Below are 20757 nucleotides of genomic sequence, written 5' to 3'. Positions count from 1 at the left end.
CTTTGTAGTCAATTAGCACGATTTAAACAAAGGTTATCAAAATGGCTGACATACATGTGTAAGTTGTGAAAAAACATACATGTGTGTCAGTACTTACATTCAGAGGTTGCCACAGTTCTCCATTGATTTTTCTTATGTTTCAAACGGCTGCTTTTGCTGGCAAATATAATTATGCTCCTACAGGTATTTTAGAGAAGGCTCTACTTCAGCAGATACTGTTCTAAATACAACCTCCCCCCCCCCCCCACCCCCCCGAACTGAGCATGTCAATACCTGGCTGTCTCAATTCCAATTTCTCTGTTCCATGTAAAATTTTGCTCCACATCAATAGTAACAAACTGTCTCCAGCTTCTTAAAAGCAAAATTGCAAGCTCCTTTGCCACTGTCACCAAATGCCTCTGCCAAAATGACTGACAGGTAAAAATGAATTCTAAAATGTGTCTCCTGCCCTTTCCAGCCAGAAATAAAGTGAGAAAATAATCAGCTAAATTCTCAGAGCGCACTAGGAGTTCAAAGCATTATTGACCAGTTGGTCCTACTTTGTGCGTTTGGATACCTGTAGTCCAGATCTTAAACCACTGCCTGTAAGAGAATTTGTCATGCATTTCTTTAAACTAGTCCCCTTATTTTCTAACTCCTGTTACTCTATCTTATTTATATATATGTTCCATTTATGCTTACACCCTGTGTTGTGTATTACAATGTTTTATTGTGTATTGTGTTGACATTGTAATATAGCATACTATGCTATACTTTGTATTGTTACTTGAATAATGTTACTACTGTAATTGTCTATTGCCTGTGTTTGACTTATTTTTGTTCTACTCCACCTTGAGTGAATTTCTTCAAAAAGGTGGTAAATAAATCCTAATAAATAAATGTGAGGTTTCTTTTTAATCAATAATGTCTTTATGAGCTCAAGTGCAATAAGGTTAGTGAAAAGGCATTAAGCACAGTGCTGCGTGCAGAACCAATAGTGTACTGTTCATTTAAAGACTGAAGGCTTTGAACATGGCCAGTGTCCACTTTGCCCTTAAATGATCCCCAGGGACCTAGCAGGAAACAGAAAGGGGCATAAAAGGCAGTGGTTGTAAAGGTCTTGAAAGGAAATAAAAGGTGGAAAGCAGGTGGTAATAAGCCAGTATGTTGCTGCCCATTGCAGGGACACTAATTCCATATTCCTTCCCCCCATCCCTTTACAGCCAGATTGTATGAACAGTTATATTCAAAAAGACCAATTAACACAAGGTGCAATTACTGAAGTAATGACACGAGAAGGAGCAAGCTTGACAGCAGGACAAAAAAAGGGCTGAAACTTGGTATCCGATTTATTTAAAAATCAACATAATTTACCCAGGTACCAAATTTATAACAAATATATACCATACAAAATCAACATTAAGGGCCCTGTTTACTAAGCCGCGCTAGCATTTTTAGCATGCACTGTGTAGATGCCCATAATATTCTTATGGACATCTACATGGTTAGCACACACTAATTTTTAGCACATGATAAAAACGCTAGTGCATCTTAGTAAACAGGTCCCTAAGAATTTATGCTGGTAATATTCAACTATATATAACTACAAAAGCACTTCTTTATTAACATAACTTAAGAATAAAAATAAAATCAGTGAGGTACAATCACCCATTCCCAACTAGCAAATAAATTATCAATACACCAATATTTCAACAATTATCCATATCATGCAGTACATATGTCATACAGATCTTACAACATGTAGTTCATATATCATACTGTCCACGTATAATACATTCTTATAAAAACATTGAAATATTGTCCAAAGATCACCTTCAACAATACACAAAAATAATGTCAGAAGTGAATTAATGTGGACACATTATTCCCACTGAGGCGTTCAGTGGGATATTCACCATTCTACTCCGAGAAGGAGCTGTCTGGGGAACAACAGTTTAACTGCATCTTCCCTTGAGGGTTTAATGGTGAAGAAGAGTCAGTCTCTGCAGAACATAATAATATTTTTGCCTATTGTTAGAGATGATCTTTGAACAATATTTCAACATTTATAACATTGGGAATGTATTATATGTGGATGGTATGATATATGAAATGCATGACATACATTCTGCAAGATATGGACAATTGTTGAAATATTGTTATATTGATAATTTATTTGCTTATAGGGAATGGGTGATTGTGCCTCACTGATTACACCACGATTTCATTGGTGTAAATGGAGGCGCATAGTTTTAAGCACTGAGATATCAACTAAGCGTATTCTATATACTACGCCTAACTCTAGGTGCCATTTATAAAATTTGCTTATTCGGCTATGATTTCCATGCCAGTTTTTTTAGTGCCATATATAGAATCTCTCCCTTAGGGGGTAATTCTCAAAAGGATGCCTAAGGCGCCAGGATAAAACACGCTAAGCATAAATTCCATATTGGCAATCGCATGTGCATTTGCTACTATAGAATACTAGTGTAAGTCTGCATTTATGCGCCTAATATCCAGGGCTGGCATGGGAGGGGGCAAACAGGACAGCTGTCTTGGGCACTACAGCTCCAGGGGGCTCTGCAGTTCAGACATCTCTTCCCTTTCTCCCCACCAGAGTTCATCTCCTCCTCCCTTCCCGGTCTTCTTTAAAAATGTATTTCCCTTCTCAGAAGGGCCACAGCGCAGCAGCCATTCTCACAAGCTGCCTGCCCCAAAGCTTTCCCTCTCTGCCGTGATCTGCCCCTCTGACGCAATTTCCTGTTTCTCCCTGGGCAGATCACAGCAAAGAGGGAAGCTTCAGGACAGTCGGAGGCAGCATGTGAGGATGGCTGCCATGCCGAGTTCCCTTTCAGAAGGGAAATAAACATTTTAAAGAAGATTGCAAGGTGAGGGGATGGGAGGGAGACAGACTGTGGAGAAGGGTAAGACATGCCTTGACCATGTAATAGCAATGCAGGTGGGGAGATCAGGGAAAGGGGGGATCAGGGGCCCCATCCCTAATTTCTGCCCTGGGCCCCATCATGTCTAAAACCAGCCCTGCTAACATCAGGTGTGAGTTCTTGTATAGTTCAAAGGCCAGTGTAAATGCTCGCACCTAACTGTAGGCACACAAGTATAAATTGCACACCCTTGACCTGCCCATGCCCCACCCAGGTCCATACCCTCTTGAAATTGAGCATGATAGATTGTGTGCATAATTTATAGAATACTGACTAATTACTGCCAATTAACACCAATTTTAGCCAATAATTGGTTCTTAACCCTAATTAGCAGCTAATTAGTCTATTAAGCTACACATGCAACTGATATTATTCTATAAGCTATGCATGCAAATTGTGCATGAAGGTTTACAGAATTAAGGAGTTAATGCACAAGTGCACTGTTACCACAGTGGGTTTGCAGTTTGTGCATGCTAATTCATGTGCTGACTGTTAGTGCTTCCTCAAGAGGGCACGGTAAGTAAGCCATGCTAATTGTGACCAAGTCCTACATGTGCTAATGGACATATCCATGTGCTAATTTATTTAAAAAAAAAACATTTATACACCATCTCCAAATCTGAGCAGGTTACAACACTACATCCATAATAAAATGATGACATCACAACAACAAATACAAAACAATAATAAAATATATTCAATTTAAAATCTCATCAAAATTACCATCTAAAAAAAAATCTCTAACGGGCCCTTTTACTAAGCTGCATTGAAATGTGGCCTGAGCTATTACTAGTGCGTTGGTTTCCCACGTGCTCTGGCCACCTTATTATGCAAGGTTAAAAATGGCCAATTTTTATATATCATCAATAATGACCACATGTTAATTTTTCCATTAGCACATGGCCATTAGCACATGAGCCCTTAACTGTTTCTATTTTCAAGGTAGTAAGGGCTCATGCGCTAATCATGTGCGAATGGGTTAGAGCATAGGCATTGTCGTGCTACCCCATTAGCGCTGAGCACATCAACTCTATGCCCCTAAACACACCCCTAGTGCTAAAAATTATTTTTTAGTGCATAGGAAACGAATGTACATGCTAAAACTACTGTGGGACCCTTCAGCACTCTCTGCAATAGGCGTTTTTAACCTGCAGTAAACACGCATTAGTGCTTACCGCAGCTTATTTAGAAAAGATCTGTGCAAAATAATATGCTTTGATTAGTTTTGAAAACATCAAATAAGATGAAACATTTCATACAGAATCTGGCAAAGCATTCCACAGAATTTGCTCTAAAATTCTAAATAAAGACTCACAATAAATGATAATACTTCTAACAGCCCTTTGTCAGTAGAACGCAAAGGGGATCTTTTAATAAGTTGCGGTAAAAGGTGCCCTCTGTTAGCAGCAGCGTACTTTTTTGCCACACGCTAGTGCCCCTTAGAGCGCCGTGGTGTATACGTTTTCAAAAGAGAGGCTATACAGGGTGGAACATCATTATGCAAGGCCTTAAATATCAGTGTAAGAATCTTAAAAGTTATTCTAAACTGAATGGGTAACCAATGAAGTTGAGATAATACACATTAATCCCCTCCATTTAAATCCACATCTCGCTAAGCATATTCTTTAATGAACTGCGCCTAAATTGTAATATGCACAGTTCAAAAGGGGCATAGCTATGGGCAGGGAAATGTGAATTTTGTGGGTGTTCCAAAATTTACACATGTAGTTATAGAATATGGCCCAGTGCACGTAAATCTATGTGCATGGATTTATGATGTGTTTTCGTTGGTGTAAATGGAGACATGTAGTTTTAGGCGATGGGATATCAACTAAGCATATTCTATATATCACGCCTAAATCTAGGCAACGCTTATAGAATACGCTTAGGCAGAAATGTTTACCACACAGATTTTTTAGGTGCCTTATATAGAATCTGGCCCAATATGTGTAAAATGAGGAATGTTACAAATTAACTATAAAGTGGCATTTTGCGCTACCTGCAAGCTGTGTAAAGATTTTTGAGGCAAACCAAGAAAAAGACCATTACACTAGTCAAACAATGGAAATACAAAAGCTCAGGGGCGTACCAAGGGCAGGGCAGTGGGGGTGGTCTACCCTGGGTGCACACTGCAAGGGGGTGCAGGGAGCAGCCACGTGGCTGTCGGCTCCGCCGGTCCCCTGCTCCCTCTGATGTTACTTCCTGTTCCAGGGCAGGGAACCAGCGGAGCTGATAGCTGCGCAACTGCTCCCTGCACCCCCAGCAGGTGATGCGCCGGGAGGAGGTGATGCACCAAGGGGGTGATAAACCAGGGGGTGATGCGCCATGGGGGTGCACAGCAGCGATCCACCCCAGGTGGCAGCCAACTTAAGAATGCCACTGCAAAAGCTTGAACAACAGAGCATGTTAGGCACAAACCCAACAAAAAGCAGACAGCCTTTGCACATAACATGCACTGGTTTTTGCTCTTTGGGCATGTTAAATGCAAAAACGTAATGCAAGTTTGTGAAAGACCATCTTAATTTGTTTTTGTTCATTTCATTTTGAAAATGGAATGAAACGAAAGTGTGCCCACATTCCCCATGGGAGACCCTGGTTAGTTACAAGGGGACGCAAGTTACTTCCTCTACAATGTATAACATATAACTTAGATTGTGAGCCTATTAGGGACAGTGCAAAGTACCTGTAATCAGGGGCGTAGCCAGACAACAGATTTTGGGTGGGCCTAGGCAAGAAGTGGGTGGGCACCAAATGTTCTCCCCTCCCCCCCCCCCCCCCCCCCACCACCACCAAAAGATATCTCAGCTGGCAGGAAAATGCTTCTTTCCACCTTGGCAGTCTGCAGCAGGCATGAGCTGAAAACTGAACATTCGCAGGTGCCAATATCATGGAGAGTAGCGTTTTCATTACCATCAGGGGGAAGTCTTCAACTGGTAGATCTTGGGACCTCCACCACCTACCGCTAAACATATGCTACTTTTGGGTGGGCCTGAGCCCTAAGTGGATGGGCCCTGGCCCACCCAAGCCCACCTGTGGCTACGCCACTGCCTGTAATAGAAATTGTAAATCACGTAGTTACCTCAGGGATAACTTGCGGTATGTCAAGTGCTGAAAATAAATGTTCTTTCAGCAGTTTTCTTTCTATGGCCATCAGAATTGCAGCGACTGGCTAAGACTTCCCCCTCTCCCTGAGCTCCAGTGTATCATTTCTGAGCTTGCCCAGGATGGCTGGCACTGTCTAACAACAAATTCAGACTCAAATCTGCTCTACCCCAGTGCACAAAGCTAAGACCATCACCCTCATCATTATCAACTGTGATATACCACAAAGTCAATAATACACAGTTTACAGGATCATAAAAATAAGGAAATGAAGAACAAAAGAAGCACAAAGACAAGGGAACACAAGGTAAAAGTTGCAATAAATTCAACACATTGTAAGATTACCATTATCAAGAGAAAAAGGAAGAAACAGCCAAAATAGGGTAGGAAGAACAAAAAATAACACAGCATAATGACACCTAAGGGGAGAAGCTACCTGCAGGCAAACCACAAATGAGACCATGGCTCAAATGAGTAAAGCCAAAGGAAAGGCCTGTGCGAAATAATAAGTTTTCAAAGCTGCAAAATGAAACCTCTGAACGGATATATAATGATAGTCCATAGGACCACAGCTATGAGACCATCTCAAGCCTAACTTCAGAAGTCAGACACCTATTTCTCAAGAATAACCATGAGTCAACGTTCCCTTTGTTGTTTTAGCTTCTAACAGCTTACATCTATATTTGCAATCAATACTTCCCTGAATGTAAATATCCCACATTATTTACAAATAATATCCCAAGGAAGCAGCAGTCTTCTGAGATTAATACTAGCACTTATCTAAAAGTCAATATTTCCATTTTCAGAGACGATTTTAAAATATCTTAACTAAAATAACTTGTGTTAGATAGGACTATAACGTCATTTGCAGAGCCTTAATTTTTTTCAGGGAGATGAACAGGTTTTTTTTCTGCATTTCTATCAGAGATAGATTCTGCAAGGGGTGAAAGAGAGATGCTGTGTACCCAGAAAACTGCTCTAATATGTGCCTAACGCCAGGGCCTCTGAGAGATGCCACCGGGCCTGGGGTAAAAAATGTGCCCCCCCCCCAACATCACCACTGCTGCTGCCACCCCCACCTTCTCACCACTGACTCTCCCGCTGCCTGCCCGCTGCTGCCACCACACCCCCACCTTGTTCAATATTTCTCTTCTTTCCCTCCTCCCCCTGGCAGTGTTCCGGCTGTGGGCAGCATCAATAAATTTACTCTGGCTGGCCTCCAAAGTGCTTCCTCTGCTGTGTGTCCTGCCTGTGCAAACACAGGAAGTTAGGTCAGAGGAGGCAGGACAAAGCAGGGGGAACACATCGAGGGCCCAGGATGCATTCCGGCTTCCTGCGGTAACTGATAACATCAGCACACAATAACTATGTGGAACAAAATATTTTAAAATGTTTTCAGAAGGGTGGAAAGTTGCCATTCCTGCACTAGTGCAGGAATTGTGCGTGAGTCCTTACTGCCTACAAAATGAGTGACAGTAAGTGCTCACGCAATAATTTTAAAAAATAGCCATGCATTAATGGCAACAAAAATAGAAAACTGTCCATTTTACAGCTGTAGTAAAAATGGCCTTAGTGCACAGGAAAGACCGTGTAATGGTGTACCAAGGCAACCTTTTATCACAGCTTAGTAAAAGTGACCCAAAATGATTAACAACTTGGAGGAGTAGCCTAGTGGTTAGTACAGCAGACTTTGATCCTAGTGAACTCGGTTCAGTTTTCACTGTAGCTCTTTGTGACTCTGGCCAAGTCACTTAACCCTCCATTTTCCTCAGGTACAAAATAAGTAAGTAAACTGCTTCGCTTGTAACTAAAGAAAGGCAGTATATCAAATCCCATCTCCTTTCTTTCACTCCTTGTTTTCTGAATAGACTAGTAAAAAAGGCCCATTTCTGACACAAATGAAACGGGCGCTAGCAAGGTTTTCCTCGGCTCCCCTGCAGCCACCCATGTCCAGCGACCCTCCTCTCCCCCTGCGCCCACTGCAGTCACCCATGTCCAGTGACCCTCCTCTCTCCCCTGCCCCCCCTCCAGCCACCCATGTCCAGCGACCCTCCTCTCTCCCCTGCCCCCCCCCTCCAGCCACCCATGTCCAGCGACCCTCCTCTGGACATGGATCAGCTGTGAGGCATGTTTATTTTCCCCCAGGTTCTGAAGTTGACATCATAATGGCTACTGTGATGTCAGCCTGATCTACAGAGCCTAGCAGACCAACTCGGAATGAGCCACGGTCCCAGGCAAGTCAGAACGTTGGAGGTGAGAATTATTTTATAGGACTAGTAAAAAAGGCTTGTTTCTGTTTTAAAGGAAACGGGCGCTAGCAAGATTATCCCCCCTCCCTCGCTGTCTTCCTCTGTCCCCTCTGAGTCCCACGCCCCCCTTTCCTCTCTTCTGATTTACAGGCCGTCCTCCCTCCCCTCTCCCACTCCCCTGCAACTCACCACTTTGTGCATAAGTTTCCAGGTGTTCTCCACGGCCCTGTGGTCGGCTGCCGCTTGCTTGTGCCCCACCGCCTTCAAGTCGTGTTGTGGCTTGTTGTCATTAGTGAAGTGTTTTTGTGTGTGTGACAGATATTGTGTTTTTTTTTCAGAATGTTGTTTGAGGGGTGGGAAAGGGAGGGGTGGGCGGGGTTGGCTAGTTGGGAGGGTGTGATGGTGTGTGTGAGTAAGAATGTTAGGGGGAGGGGGGTGGGGGATGGTGAACTGTGAGGGAGTGGCAGGGGGGCTTGGAAGGAGGGGGTCTGCGTTCCTGTGGTGATGGGTTGAAAGTGAGTATGGGCTTGGAAGGGGGGGGGTCTGCGTTCCTGTGGTGATGGGTTGAATGTGGGGGATCCTTCAGGTCGTGTTTGTGCTGGCTGTCAGTGTAGCTTTTTTTTTTTTTTTGGTGTGGTAGAGATTGTTTGTGTGTGTATGTGTGAATGTTTGAGGGGGCGGGGTTTCCTCCAGGGGTAGTGACATGCAGGGGACAGGAAGAGCGGCTGCAGAGATGACAGCCAATGCCAGATGGCTGTCCGGAGCCGTGTTTCATTTTTAAAATCTGGGTTTTTTTGTTTTTGTACCGGCCGCTGCGTCTGTGAGTGGCGAGGGGGTTGATGTGCCCGGAGGGGGGGGGGGGGTAGGGGCTTGTGTGATGCACCGGCGTGGAGGGGCTTGGGTGTTGCGCCGAGGGGGGGGGCTCTGTGGGTTGTTTCATAGGCGGCGGCGTTTTTTTTTTTTGCGGTGGCAGGCAGTCTGGAGCGATTCCTAGGCAGGGGGAGGAGTAGGGATACACGCTCCGTGTGTTTCCCTACTCCTCCCCCTGCCTGGGTCGTTGTTTGCTGCTGGCTGGGTTGAAGGAGTAGGGAAACATGCTCCGCGTGTTTCCCTACTCCTCCCCCTGCCATTGTACACTCACCGCAGCCGATTCGCTGCTCCCTGCTTTGCAGCTCCTCCCCTCTCCCTGAAGTCACTATTATCTACTCCATCCATCTAACAGACGACCCCTGGCCGGAAACCACGGTTCCAGGCAGCCTCAGAACGTTGGAGGTGAGAATTATTATATAGGATGTAAGACTTTCAGTGCTGTTAATCAATAATGCTTGAATGCTGCTAAAATTAATTAGCTATAACTCTGTTATTAATTTTTTCTGGGGCTCCCTCCAAGAAAAAAAATACTTACTGTAACTCAAGATATAGGACATTTGCAAGCCTGAAGACTATTGAAGTAGTGTACATTCAGATACAGTGGGTATTTTTCTATTCCTGGAGGGATCTCATTTACAAAAAAAAAAAAAAAGTCACTGAAGCCATGTCCCTTGCTTTACAATCCACTACGCTGACCATTAGGCTACTCCTCTGTTCTGCAAGGGTGTCTCTGTATCTATTTTCATAAGAATGCTGCTAGATAGACATCCCTGTGCCTTGTTTTTCCTCAGTTTGTAAAATGGGTGTTCAGGATGGACGTCTCCAGCATCAGGATGTTCTTTTGTCCTTTTCATGTTTTTTCGACCTGACATTTTTCAAGTTTGAAAATGGCTGTGAGACAGACTTTTTCTTTTCTTGGGTTGTTTTTTTTTTTTTTTTGGCATTTAGACATCCTTTCAAAAATGCTTCTCGACATATAAAAATTGTCAAAAATGCACCTATTTTATGGCTATTTAGTAAAAGCAATATATATGGCCATGTCACTTTATAGGCACTTCATACACAAATTGTGTATTCTATACATGTATGGGTGTCTTTTAGTTGTATGCATGTGTACCTTGCAATTCTGTCTCCTCCCTAGTGTCCTGGGAATGCCTACATGTGGTCCAAGTAAAAGAACTCAGCTCTTGTCAGCACATGTGCATCCATTGGTGTCAGGTGGCAGACTGACCATTCAGGCAACCAGGCAGTGCCCAAAGGACCAGAGTCTCTGCCCAGTTGCTCACTGCACACTACAACCCTCCCCCCATCCTACCTTGAAGGCCCCTGGTGGTCATGGCCTCTGTGAGGGGGGCAGGAAAGAACAATACTCTTTCCTGCCTGCTGCCACCATTCTGCCCGGCACCGCTGTGTTTTCTTGAGTCAATGAAGCTATAACATTTTTTGAGGTATGTGCATATCTCTGGTATGTATCTATGACATGTGGGATGAAACCGTGGTCCATTTGATATACAAAGGCTTTCCAATGAGCTCCTGGTTGTGAAGATATTTAGCAGGAGATAATACTATTCTCCATCAAGCATTCATGCAGGGAGAACACAAACAAAACAAAACTTTCTTGAAGATTTACAGCAGTACTAATGCCTCAGGATGGCAGTTTGACAGCCCCTCATTAGTCAGGTCTGGTTTAAAGTAGAAGTATGCATATAAGTTAATTTTAGGGGGGAGGGTCATGGTTTTTATTTCACTTTCAGGTTTTAACTTTTTTGTTTTGTTTTCCACTTTAGAATGCTAACAGAGCAGTGGCGTTCCTAGGGGGGCTGACACCCGGGGCGGATCGCCGATGCACCCCATCCACCGGGTGCAGCGCCCCCCCGGATGCAGCACGGACACCCCCCCCCCCCCCCGGCGAAAGGACACCCCCTGCAAAAGAACCCCCCCCCCCCACGGGTGCATGCCGCTGGGGGGGTGCCACACGCGCCTGTCCTCCGTTCGGTCCATGCTTCTTCTCTGCCCCGGAACAGGTCTGTTCCGGGGCAGAGAAGAAGCATGGAACGAACGGAGGACAGGCGCGCGCGGCACCCCCTCAGCGGCGTGCACCTGGGGCAGACCGCACCCACCGCCCCCCCCCCCCCAGGAACGCCACTGTAACAGAGTCATTTACAAACAGAATAAAATCAGCCTTGAGGCAGATAAAGCATGCTAGCAGAGGCAAATGAAAACCAAACTAAAATAAAAAAGAATTTCATTGGGTATTCTTGTTTTGTTCTGAAACAAAATGCAACAAGCCCATTTCCCTGCCCTTTTCATTTTATTTAAAAAACAAAACAAATGTGCACTTGCAGTTTAAAGTTCTGATATTAGACACTGTAAGGGTGATTTTTAAAAAGCTTTCACGTGTATAAAATATGTTTTATATGGAAAATGGCTCTCATTAACCCCCCCCCCCCCCCCATTCACTAAGCTCCTGTGCACTAATACCAACACAGCCCATTCACTTTGAATGGACTGTGTCGGCATTGCCATGTGGCTTAGTAAAAAGGGGGTTAAGTACATAAGTATTGCCATACTGGGAAAGACCAAAGGTCCATCAAGCCCAACATCCTGTTTCCAAAAGTGGCCAATCCAGGTCACAAATGCCTGGCAAAATCCCAAAAAAGTACACATTTTATACTGCTTATCCCAGAAATAGTGGATTTTCCCCAAGTCCAATTTAATAATGGTCTATGGACTTTTCCTTTAGGAAGCCGTCCAAACCTTTTTAAACTCTGCTAAGCTAACCGCCTTTACCACATTCTCTGGCAACGAATTCCAGTGTTTAATTACATGTTGAGTGAAGAAACATTTTCTCCAATTTGTTTTAAATTTACTACTTTGTAGCTTCATTGTATGCCCCCTAATCCTAGTATTTTTGGAAAGCATAAACAGATGCTTCACATCTACTCGTTCAACTCCACTCATTATTTTATGGACCTCTATTAAATCTCCCCTCAGCCGTCTTTTCTCCAAGCTGAAGAGCCCTAGCCACTTTAGTCTTCCTTCATAGGGAAGTCGTCCCATCCCCTTTATCATTTTCGTCGTCCTTCTCTGCACCTTTTCTAATTCCACTATATCTTTTTTGAGATGCGGCGACCAGATTTGAACACAATATTCGAGGTGTGGTCACACCATGGAGCAATACAAAGGCATTATAACATCCTCATTTTTGTTTTCCATTCCTTTCCTATTAATACCTATCATTCTGTTTGCTTTCTTAGCCACAGCAGCACACTGAGCAGAAGGCCAAACAAAAATTGCTACTTTTATGAGATTTACACATTAAGGACTAGATTCAGTAAATGACGCCTGGAAAATCCACACCCGGTGCTGTTCTATGAAGAATGCTCCGGGTTGAGCTCTCTTTATAGAATAGTGCTTAGAGCGGATTCCCACATACGACTTTGGGTGCGAGGACTTACACCAACTGAAGCATGGCATGCAAGTTGGGTGCTCAACCCCCAAATTCAGTAACACTGCACATGACTTTCTAGATTGCTCCTCCCATGTCCATACCCTATTTGAGCTGCACGTGAGAAGATTTAGTTGAAGGTCTTTATAGATTTGCACAGACAGTTATGTGCACAACTGTAAATTAGAGTCAATTAATGCAAATAATTGATTGTTAGCAGCCAATTATTGAGTGTAAATTGTTCATTAACTAATTTAGTTGTGCTCACAACTCAGGATCATGTCTAAATTTGGGTACCTTTATAGAATTAGGGATAAGTTCCCTCTAAGCTGTGCAGGAATTCTCCAGTTTCCTGCCAGTGAGAGTGGGGTGATGCTTCAATATCATGTTTTTAATCACTAAAGACAGATTGGTCCTCTGGAGTCCTGCAGAACTTACCTTCTCCTCACTATTGAAAATGTAATATTGAAACAGCACCCCCACTGGCAGGAATGTAGGTGGAGGACTCCTTCACAGGGTCTGTAGTTTGGGTAGAGCAGGTGTAGCATTGTAATGTGTGTGCATATTTTATAAAATGCACTTGAACCTGAATAAAATGCATGCACACATTTACACTTTTTCCGATCAGGTGTAAATTTGTTTGAGAGAAGGCATATACCCGTGGTTCCCAAATTCAGTCCTGTTGGCCTCCCAGCCAGTCATATTTTCAGGATATCCACAATGAATATTCATGAGAGAAATTTGCATGCAGTGGAGGCAGTGCATGCAAATATCTCTCATGAATATTCATTGTGGATAGCCTGAAAACCTGACTGGCTAGGTGCCTCCAGGACCAGGTTTGGGAACCATGGGCATACACTATTGGCTGTCAGTTTTAATGAGCCAATTTAATAAAGGCAGAAAAGCAACTCTATTGTCTTCATAAGATAGACATTAAAAAAGGCCCTTTTTTGATCTTTCCACTTAGATGCCCTATTATAAAATTAGTTTCTGTGCATGTGTCTTTCAAGGAGATAAGAACCTCTGTTGGGTACAGTGATGAAGATGTATGAGTGACACATTCTGAATACCCTCAAGAAATAGACAAGCTCAGTCCACATCAATAAACTTGCCTGAGCTATGATTTGACACATACGAGCACCTTCCTGTGTCAGGCTAAATAGATTGCCAGTCGCTGCCTCAATGATGTCTATATTATCAGTGGAGTTTATCTGTTTCACCAGATTCTGTAGGACAGAAGGAAGAGGGAGAGTAAAATACCAGTTAGTTTTTGAGAAAACTTCAGAGAATCAGGAGTTATTTAGAGCCATCAGTTTTTCAGATTGTAGTGCAAAGTTTACTTTTACCCCAACTTGACTATTGTAACATCATTTTTGTAGGCTGCCATAAATACTTTATAAGAAAATTACAGACTATTCAGAACACTGTTGTCTTATATTCTCCACATGATAGGATTATTCCCATCTTAAAGTCACTTCACTGGCTTCCAACTGAAGCACAAATACATTTTAAAGTTTGTACAATTGTATTTAATGTAATATTCAGGAGGGCTCCATTATATATGTTAGACATAATTTGTATCTCAACGGAGGAGAACCTGCTCCATCTCGTAAGCCCTGCAGGCCGCCTGCACCTCTGGGAAATGACGGTCAGCGCAGGTGAAACCTGGGGTTGTCCGGCCACCAAGCAGAACCTGGTCCGAGTACCGGGCTCGGCAGCACTCTACTTGGTACAAGAACTAGACGTATGCAGGGATGTACACTTGAACCCTGCTCAAAAGAACTAACTCAAGCCCATGTGTTAACCTGAACACACATAAATTAGAGCATTCTATAATTTGTGTGTATTTGCATGTCCCACCCATGCTCCACGTATGCACTGTTCCCTCTAAGCAGAGTAGGAGTCCTCCAACTTCAATGTTACCAGTAGAGGGTAGTGTTTTAATATTATGTTTTCAATCTCTAGGGATAGGTAGGTTCCATGGAGTCCTGCAGACCTTGCCTGTACTTCACTATTGAAAAGATGATACTGAAACAGCATCCCTCACTGGCAGGACTGTAGGTGGAGGACACCCACTCAGCTTAGAAGGAACAGTGCAAAGCAAAGCACCGTCAAAATCATGGTGCATCGTTTTCAAATATGAGAAGTCATTCACACACGTTAAATTGCCTCTTACATGTGTAAATAACTAGAATACCACTATTTAAGGGCCCCGTTTACTAAGCCACACTAGAAGTGTGTTAGTGCTTTTAGCGCATGCTATGTAGGTGTCCACAAAATTCCTATGGGTGCCTACACAGGGTGCGCTAATTTTGTGCACCTTAGTAAACAGGGCCCTTAGTGTCTTCCTGTCACCTACAACTAGACAGCTCCTTACAGAGTTTCCCTATAGCCCTGTAAATATGTTAAACAATGTATATGATCTTTTGTTTGTATTCTCTAAATCTTCTATGCCAGTTCTAGAGATGTTAAGAGGCAATTTTGAAAAGTCTATTTTTCTCCACAAGCATATTGAGGCACCTTGCAGCAAATTTTCAAAGAGAAATATGAGGGCAATTTTTAATGGGGTTTCCATGGATATAAGGGGTTTAGTCACAAAACTATCCCTATTATAATTATTTTCAGCCCTCCATGGCTAAAAGTACATTATACTCACTGTCAGCAGCAAGCATACATTTCCACATGGGGAAAATGAATAATACTGAGGGCTGTATTGGAGTGGTCCATCAGATATACACATTGGCATTCCATTTTGAAATCTCAGTGGCGGCCTTCACCGCATTTTATCTGTATACATCAGCAAAATAAGCACGTGCTTAGGGTACCAAGGGAAGGAGGCACCACAGAGGTTTTTTCCTGTAGTTATCATGCCCTTAACTCTTTCACTGTCATCTGCCACATCCATTATCCAACATGAATTTCAGTGTTTTTCTCATCATTATAAATATATATGATGTTTTGTTTCATACAATTATGATACTTATCAGCATTTGTTGGGTCTTAATGTGGAGGAGTAGCCTAGTGGTTAGTGCAGCAGACTCTGATCCTGGGGAACTGGGTTCAATTCCCACTGCAGCTCCTTGTGACTCTGGGCAAGTCACTTAACCCTCCATTGCTCTAGGTACAAAAATGTACCTGTATATACTATGTAAACTGCTTTGAATGTAGTTACAAAAACCACAGAAAGGCAGTATATCAAGCCCCTTTCCCTTTTCAGTCAAGCAATGGAAGGGCCAAGTAGCACCATTGTTGGGCTGTGCTTAGGGTATCAGTTAGACTTTGTCTGTCCCTGGTATATATTCAAGGCTGGAATAAGCCACAGGCAAATTAGGAACATGCCTACAGCCAAAATGTTTATTGTATCCCTGTCACATGTGCTCAGGAAATTAGAATTGCCAACTGTTTGCCTTTTTCCAGGATTCTAAGATTTTTGCATCAATGTCTCAAAGTTATAATGATGGCTAATATATCTGAACATTTTTCATAGTTTAAAACCTCTATATGCAGCTCGCCAATCATCCCTCCCTGCATGAGAGATCTAGCTCCATCCAGTATAACTTACAGAGAAACTACTACTACTAGAAGTCTGGTGGAATTTAAAATGTTGAAATGGGGTGGTTTCATGTTGTGGCTTGTTTTGGGGGATGAGATGGGCAGACTAGATGGACCATACAGGTCTTTATCTGCCATCATTTACTATGTTATGTATGTTACTACTTATCATTTCTGTAGCGCTACTAGATGTATGCAGGGCTGTACACTTGAACATGAAGAGAAAGTCCCTGCTCAAAAGAACTTACAATCTAATCAGGACAGACAAACAGGACAAATAAGGGAATTACTAAGGTGGGAATGATAAAACATACATGGGTACTGTGGGTAATATCTAGCCAATGGGAAAACACAGGGGGTGGGAGTACTAGAAGGCAGTTGTAATCACAGGAAAGGAGGGGGAAGTTCCTGAGCTGTGCAAGTGAAGGTTTTGCATGAGGTTGGAAAACGGAGCTCAACAAGAAGTACTAGACTGACCTTGGAGAAAGCCATGAAATATTTTGGAGAAGTGGAGAGCTCTCAGCAGCTGTAAGAACTTTACATAATGATGGGCAGAGCTGATGATGGGAGGAAGGGGGGAGCACTCACTGAGTGAGCACATGAGCAGCAGACAGTGCACAACACCAGAATGTATATGTGTGTTTTTGTGTGTATGTGTGAAAAGTAGAAAAAAATTGTTTCTGTGTCCTGTGACTAGTTCCTTGACTCTGAGACCACTGTTCTAAGCCCTACAACACTCCTTGACCTGAAACCAGAACAAATGCCAATTAGAAACACTGTGGCAATGAGTTTAGTTCTGCTGTATTGCACATGCACATAGGATAAGTTTCCAAGTATAAATTATATGGGCCAAAGATGGAAGACTAAGTGCTGAATTTAGCAAAAGAGAAATGAACAACATGTCTGATATGAAACTAACATAGTAAACATAGTAGATGACGGCAGAAAAAGACCTGCACGGTCCATCCAGTCTGCCCAAGAAGATAAATTCATATGTGCTACTTTTTTATTTGTACTGTCCTCTTCAGGGAACAGACCGTATAAGTCTGGTCAGCCCTAACCCCGCCTCCCAACCACCAACCCCGCCTCCCACCACCAGCTCTGGCACAGACCGTATAAGTCTACCCAGCATTATCCCTGCCTCCCACCACCGGCTCTGGCACAGACCGTATAAGTCTGCCCAGCACTATCCCTGCCGCCCAACCACCAGCCCCGGCACAGACCGTATAAGTCTGCCCAGCACTAGTCCCGCCTCCCAACCACCAGCCCCGGCACAGACCGTATAAGTCTGCCCAGCACTAGCCCTGCCTCCCAACCACCAGCTCTGCCACCCATTCTAGGCTAAGCTCCTGGGGATCCCTTCCTTCTGCGCAGGATTCCTTTATGTTTATCCCACGCATGTTTGAATTCCATTACCGTTTTCATCTCCACCACCTCCCGCGGGAGGGCATTCCAAGCATCCACCACCCTCTCCGTGAAAAAATACTTCCTGACATTCTTCTTGAGTCTGCCCCCTTCAATCTCATTTCATGCCCTCTCGTTCTACCGCCTTCCCATCTCTGGAAAAGGTTCGTTTGCGGATTAATACCTTTCAAATATTTGAACGTCTGTATCATATTACCCCTGTTCCTCCTTTCCTCCAGGGTATACATGTTCAGGTCCACAAGTCTCTCCTTATACGTCTTGTAACGCAAATCCCATACCATCCTTGTAGCTTTTCTTTGCACCGCTTCAATTCTTTTTACATCCTTAGCAAGATATGGCCTCCAAAACTGAACACAATACTCCAGGTGGGGCCTCACCAACGACTTGTACAAGGGCATCAACACCTCTTTTCTTCTTCTGGTCACACCTCTCTCTATACAGCCTAGTAACCTTCTAGCTACGGCCACCGCCTTGTCACACTGTTTCATCGCCTTCAGATCCTCAGATACTATCACCCCAAGATCCCTCTCCCCATCCGTACCTAGCAGACTCTCACCGCCTAACACATACGCCTCTCTTCTACTCCCTAAGTGCATCACTTTGCATTTCTTCGCATTGAATTTTAATTGCCAAACCTTAGACCATTCTTCTAGCTTTTTCAGATCCTTTTTCATGTTTTCCACTCCCTCCGGGGTGTCCACTGTGTTACAAATCTTAGTATCATCCGCAAATAGGCAAACTTTACCTTCTAACCCTTTGGCAATGTCACTCACAAATATATTGAACAGAATCGGCCCCAGCGCCGATCCCTGAGGCACTCCACTACTCACCTTTCCCTCCTCCGAGCGAACTCCATTCCCCACCACTCTCTGGCGCCTGTCCGTCAACCAGTTCCTAATCCAGTTCACCACTTTGGGTCCTATCTTCAGCACATCCAGTTTATTTAAGAGCCTCCTGTGGGGAACCGTGTCAAAAGCCTTGCTGAAATCTAAGTAGATTACGTCTATAGCACGTCCACGGTTCAATTCTCTGGTCACACACACACACAAATGTATTCTCCTGTTCTCCAGATTTAAAGACAAGTTTGCTAGTGAAGCCATTAACTGCTTTGAGTAGAAATGTCCAGAGATTATACAACATGCAAATGTTTCACCAGTGATTGACAGTGAAGGTCTAAAAGGAAGGTGACAAAAAAGGCTTTGAAGTTGTCATCATCAGCCTGTAAGAGCAAGCTTGGATACAGACCATCATTGATTGAAAGGAAACAGTCTGGCCAATTGACAGCCCCTGGACTAGGTCTTATTCTATTAGCTTCAGAATAATTAACTCTTGCTTTCTGTAAATAAACTTATACCTTACAAATGTAGATCCTAGCTAAGCTTCTGAAAGTTTAACCAATGCATATGTCTAAGAAGGATTTGATACACCAATAAATGCTAAAGGTTGCTCCATTTTTAATTATATTAAATGCAAGTTATATGATCTTTTAACAGACTTCACTGTTAAGAACTATAGTAGAGGACATGACTTCCAAGAGACAGTCAAGCTTGTAAGGGTGACAGTTGTAAAATATGCTTAACTTGCAGGGTGTAGGTGGCTAATCCTTATCTGCAGTCATCTATTATGTTAATTTGTTAATTTGAAAGTTTACAAGGTTACAAAAATGATAAATAATGACACAGAACCAGTATTATAAAGTTGAAATGAGTTGTAAGATACCCAACATTGGCATGTAGAAAACTATAACATGAATGCATTGTTTACACTGATTTTCCTGGATGAACACAATCAGGATTGTAGAATATGCATTTCAATGAAAACTCCCATGATGTATATTAGAATTCTGTGTTTATTCACCTTTATCTCATGTGTTAAAGCCGCTTCTATCAATTCGCCAAAATAATGTCCAACAGAATTTAGCGTTTCATTAATACATGATTTCATTGATGTTAGTATCTGCTCGTCATCAAGGTACAAACACCTGAAAATGCAAAAATTATGTTGTAAACAAGAGAAAGGATAGAAGTGATGTAGAAATAGGTATAGTAAAATAACACAAGCCTTTTTCTTACAAGTTTCAAAAGCTGTGTACCTGGTTAAAAAATCTGTTTGGAAACTGTCCACCCTTTACCCAGCTCTTACCCACATAGAGGCTGATTCTCAAAGCCCAAGGGCTAAAGCCCACATCACAAACCTTACAGGGCAACAACAGTGTAGAAAAATAGCTAACCAATGCTCAAAGGAATGACATTCAAATTTTATGCACAGATCATTTGTGCTATTAAACCAAAAGCAAGGGGAGGAATGTGCCTGGTGAAAGCGCTCAAACGTTTCACAGTAAGCGTGTCTACACAAAACCAGAAGTGCAAGCACACATTAGCGCTGTTCTTCTGTGCTTTTACATATAAGCTTTTCAAAAATTATTTGCACTAAATATTTTTGAAAGGCTCATATTTAAATGCAGAAAAACAGATGTGCTTTCACTTTTGGTTTTGTTCAGACTCACATACATGTTTTGTTTCTCACTATCAGTGCTTAGAAGCTGCACTGGCTTCCTTCCGCTTGCAAAAAAAAACAAACCAGCAGTTCAAAGTGAGAAATTCATGAGAAATCCTCTTCCCAAACCCCTCTATGTTGCCCCTGAGCAGTAGTTATATACTGTCCCCAGTGATGTAGCCATGGGTGGGCCAAGGCCCTCCAAATTTGGACTTAGACCCACCCATATTTGTAGCATTCTTGCCTTGGCTGGTGGGGATCCCTAAACCCTGCCAGCTAAAGAGTTCCTCTTCCTTGGGCAGTCAGCACTTTTCCTAACAGCAACAGGTTGCACTTTCCTCAAGCTGACGCCAACACCAGCCACTCTGCACACGATCAGTTTTAACGCATGTGCAAACACTGAGCATGCACGGCCTACCGGCGGTGGCATCAGCTCAAGCCAAGTGCTATCAGCTGCTATTTGGAAAAGAACTGGCTGCCCGAGGAGGAGGAAATCTTCAACTAGTGGGGTTTAGGGATCCCTACCAGCTCAAGTATTTAATATTTTGAGTTGGCAGACGGGCAGATGGCAGAGAGCAGTCAGGAGGGGGCAAATTTCATGTCCACCTACTTTGGGCTCAGGCCCACCCAAAGTTGGCCATCTGGCTACACCCGATATGGATCATGCCCACATAACTGCCAGCTCCTCCCTGAC

The 20757-nt window shown here is 43.2% G+C and overlaps 1 protein-coding gene across 5 annotated transcripts in view; it reads right to left on the bottom strand.

The window, feature by feature from the left end:
* The window catches only part of INSC (INSC spindle orientation adaptor protein), a 314937-nt gene that overhangs the window by 172382 nt on the left and 121798 nt on the right, over nt 1–20757 (bottom strand). For all 5 annotated transcript variants that reach the window (XM_030201048.1, XM_030201053.1, XM_030201051.1 and 2 more), the window contains exons 5-6: nt 19425–19548; nt 13703–13816 (exon numbers count right to left, since the gene is read on the bottom strand). In XM_030201048.1, the coding sequence (XP_030056908.1) occupies nt 13703–13816; nt 19425–19548 (238 nt within the window). The remainder of the gene's footprint in view (nt 1–13702; nt 13817–19424; nt 19549–20757) is intronic.

The sequence above is a fragment of the Microcaecilia unicolor genome, chromosome 4 (assembly GCF_901765095.1).
Source record: "Microcaecilia unicolor chromosome 4, aMicUni1.1, whole genome shotgun sequence".
Taxonomy (NCBI): Eukaryota; Metazoa; Chordata; class Amphibia; order Gymnophiona; family Siphonopidae; genus Microcaecilia; species Microcaecilia unicolor.
The sequence above is the reverse complement of the archived record's forward strand: the minus strand, read 5'-3'. Positions and strand labels throughout refer to the sequence as shown.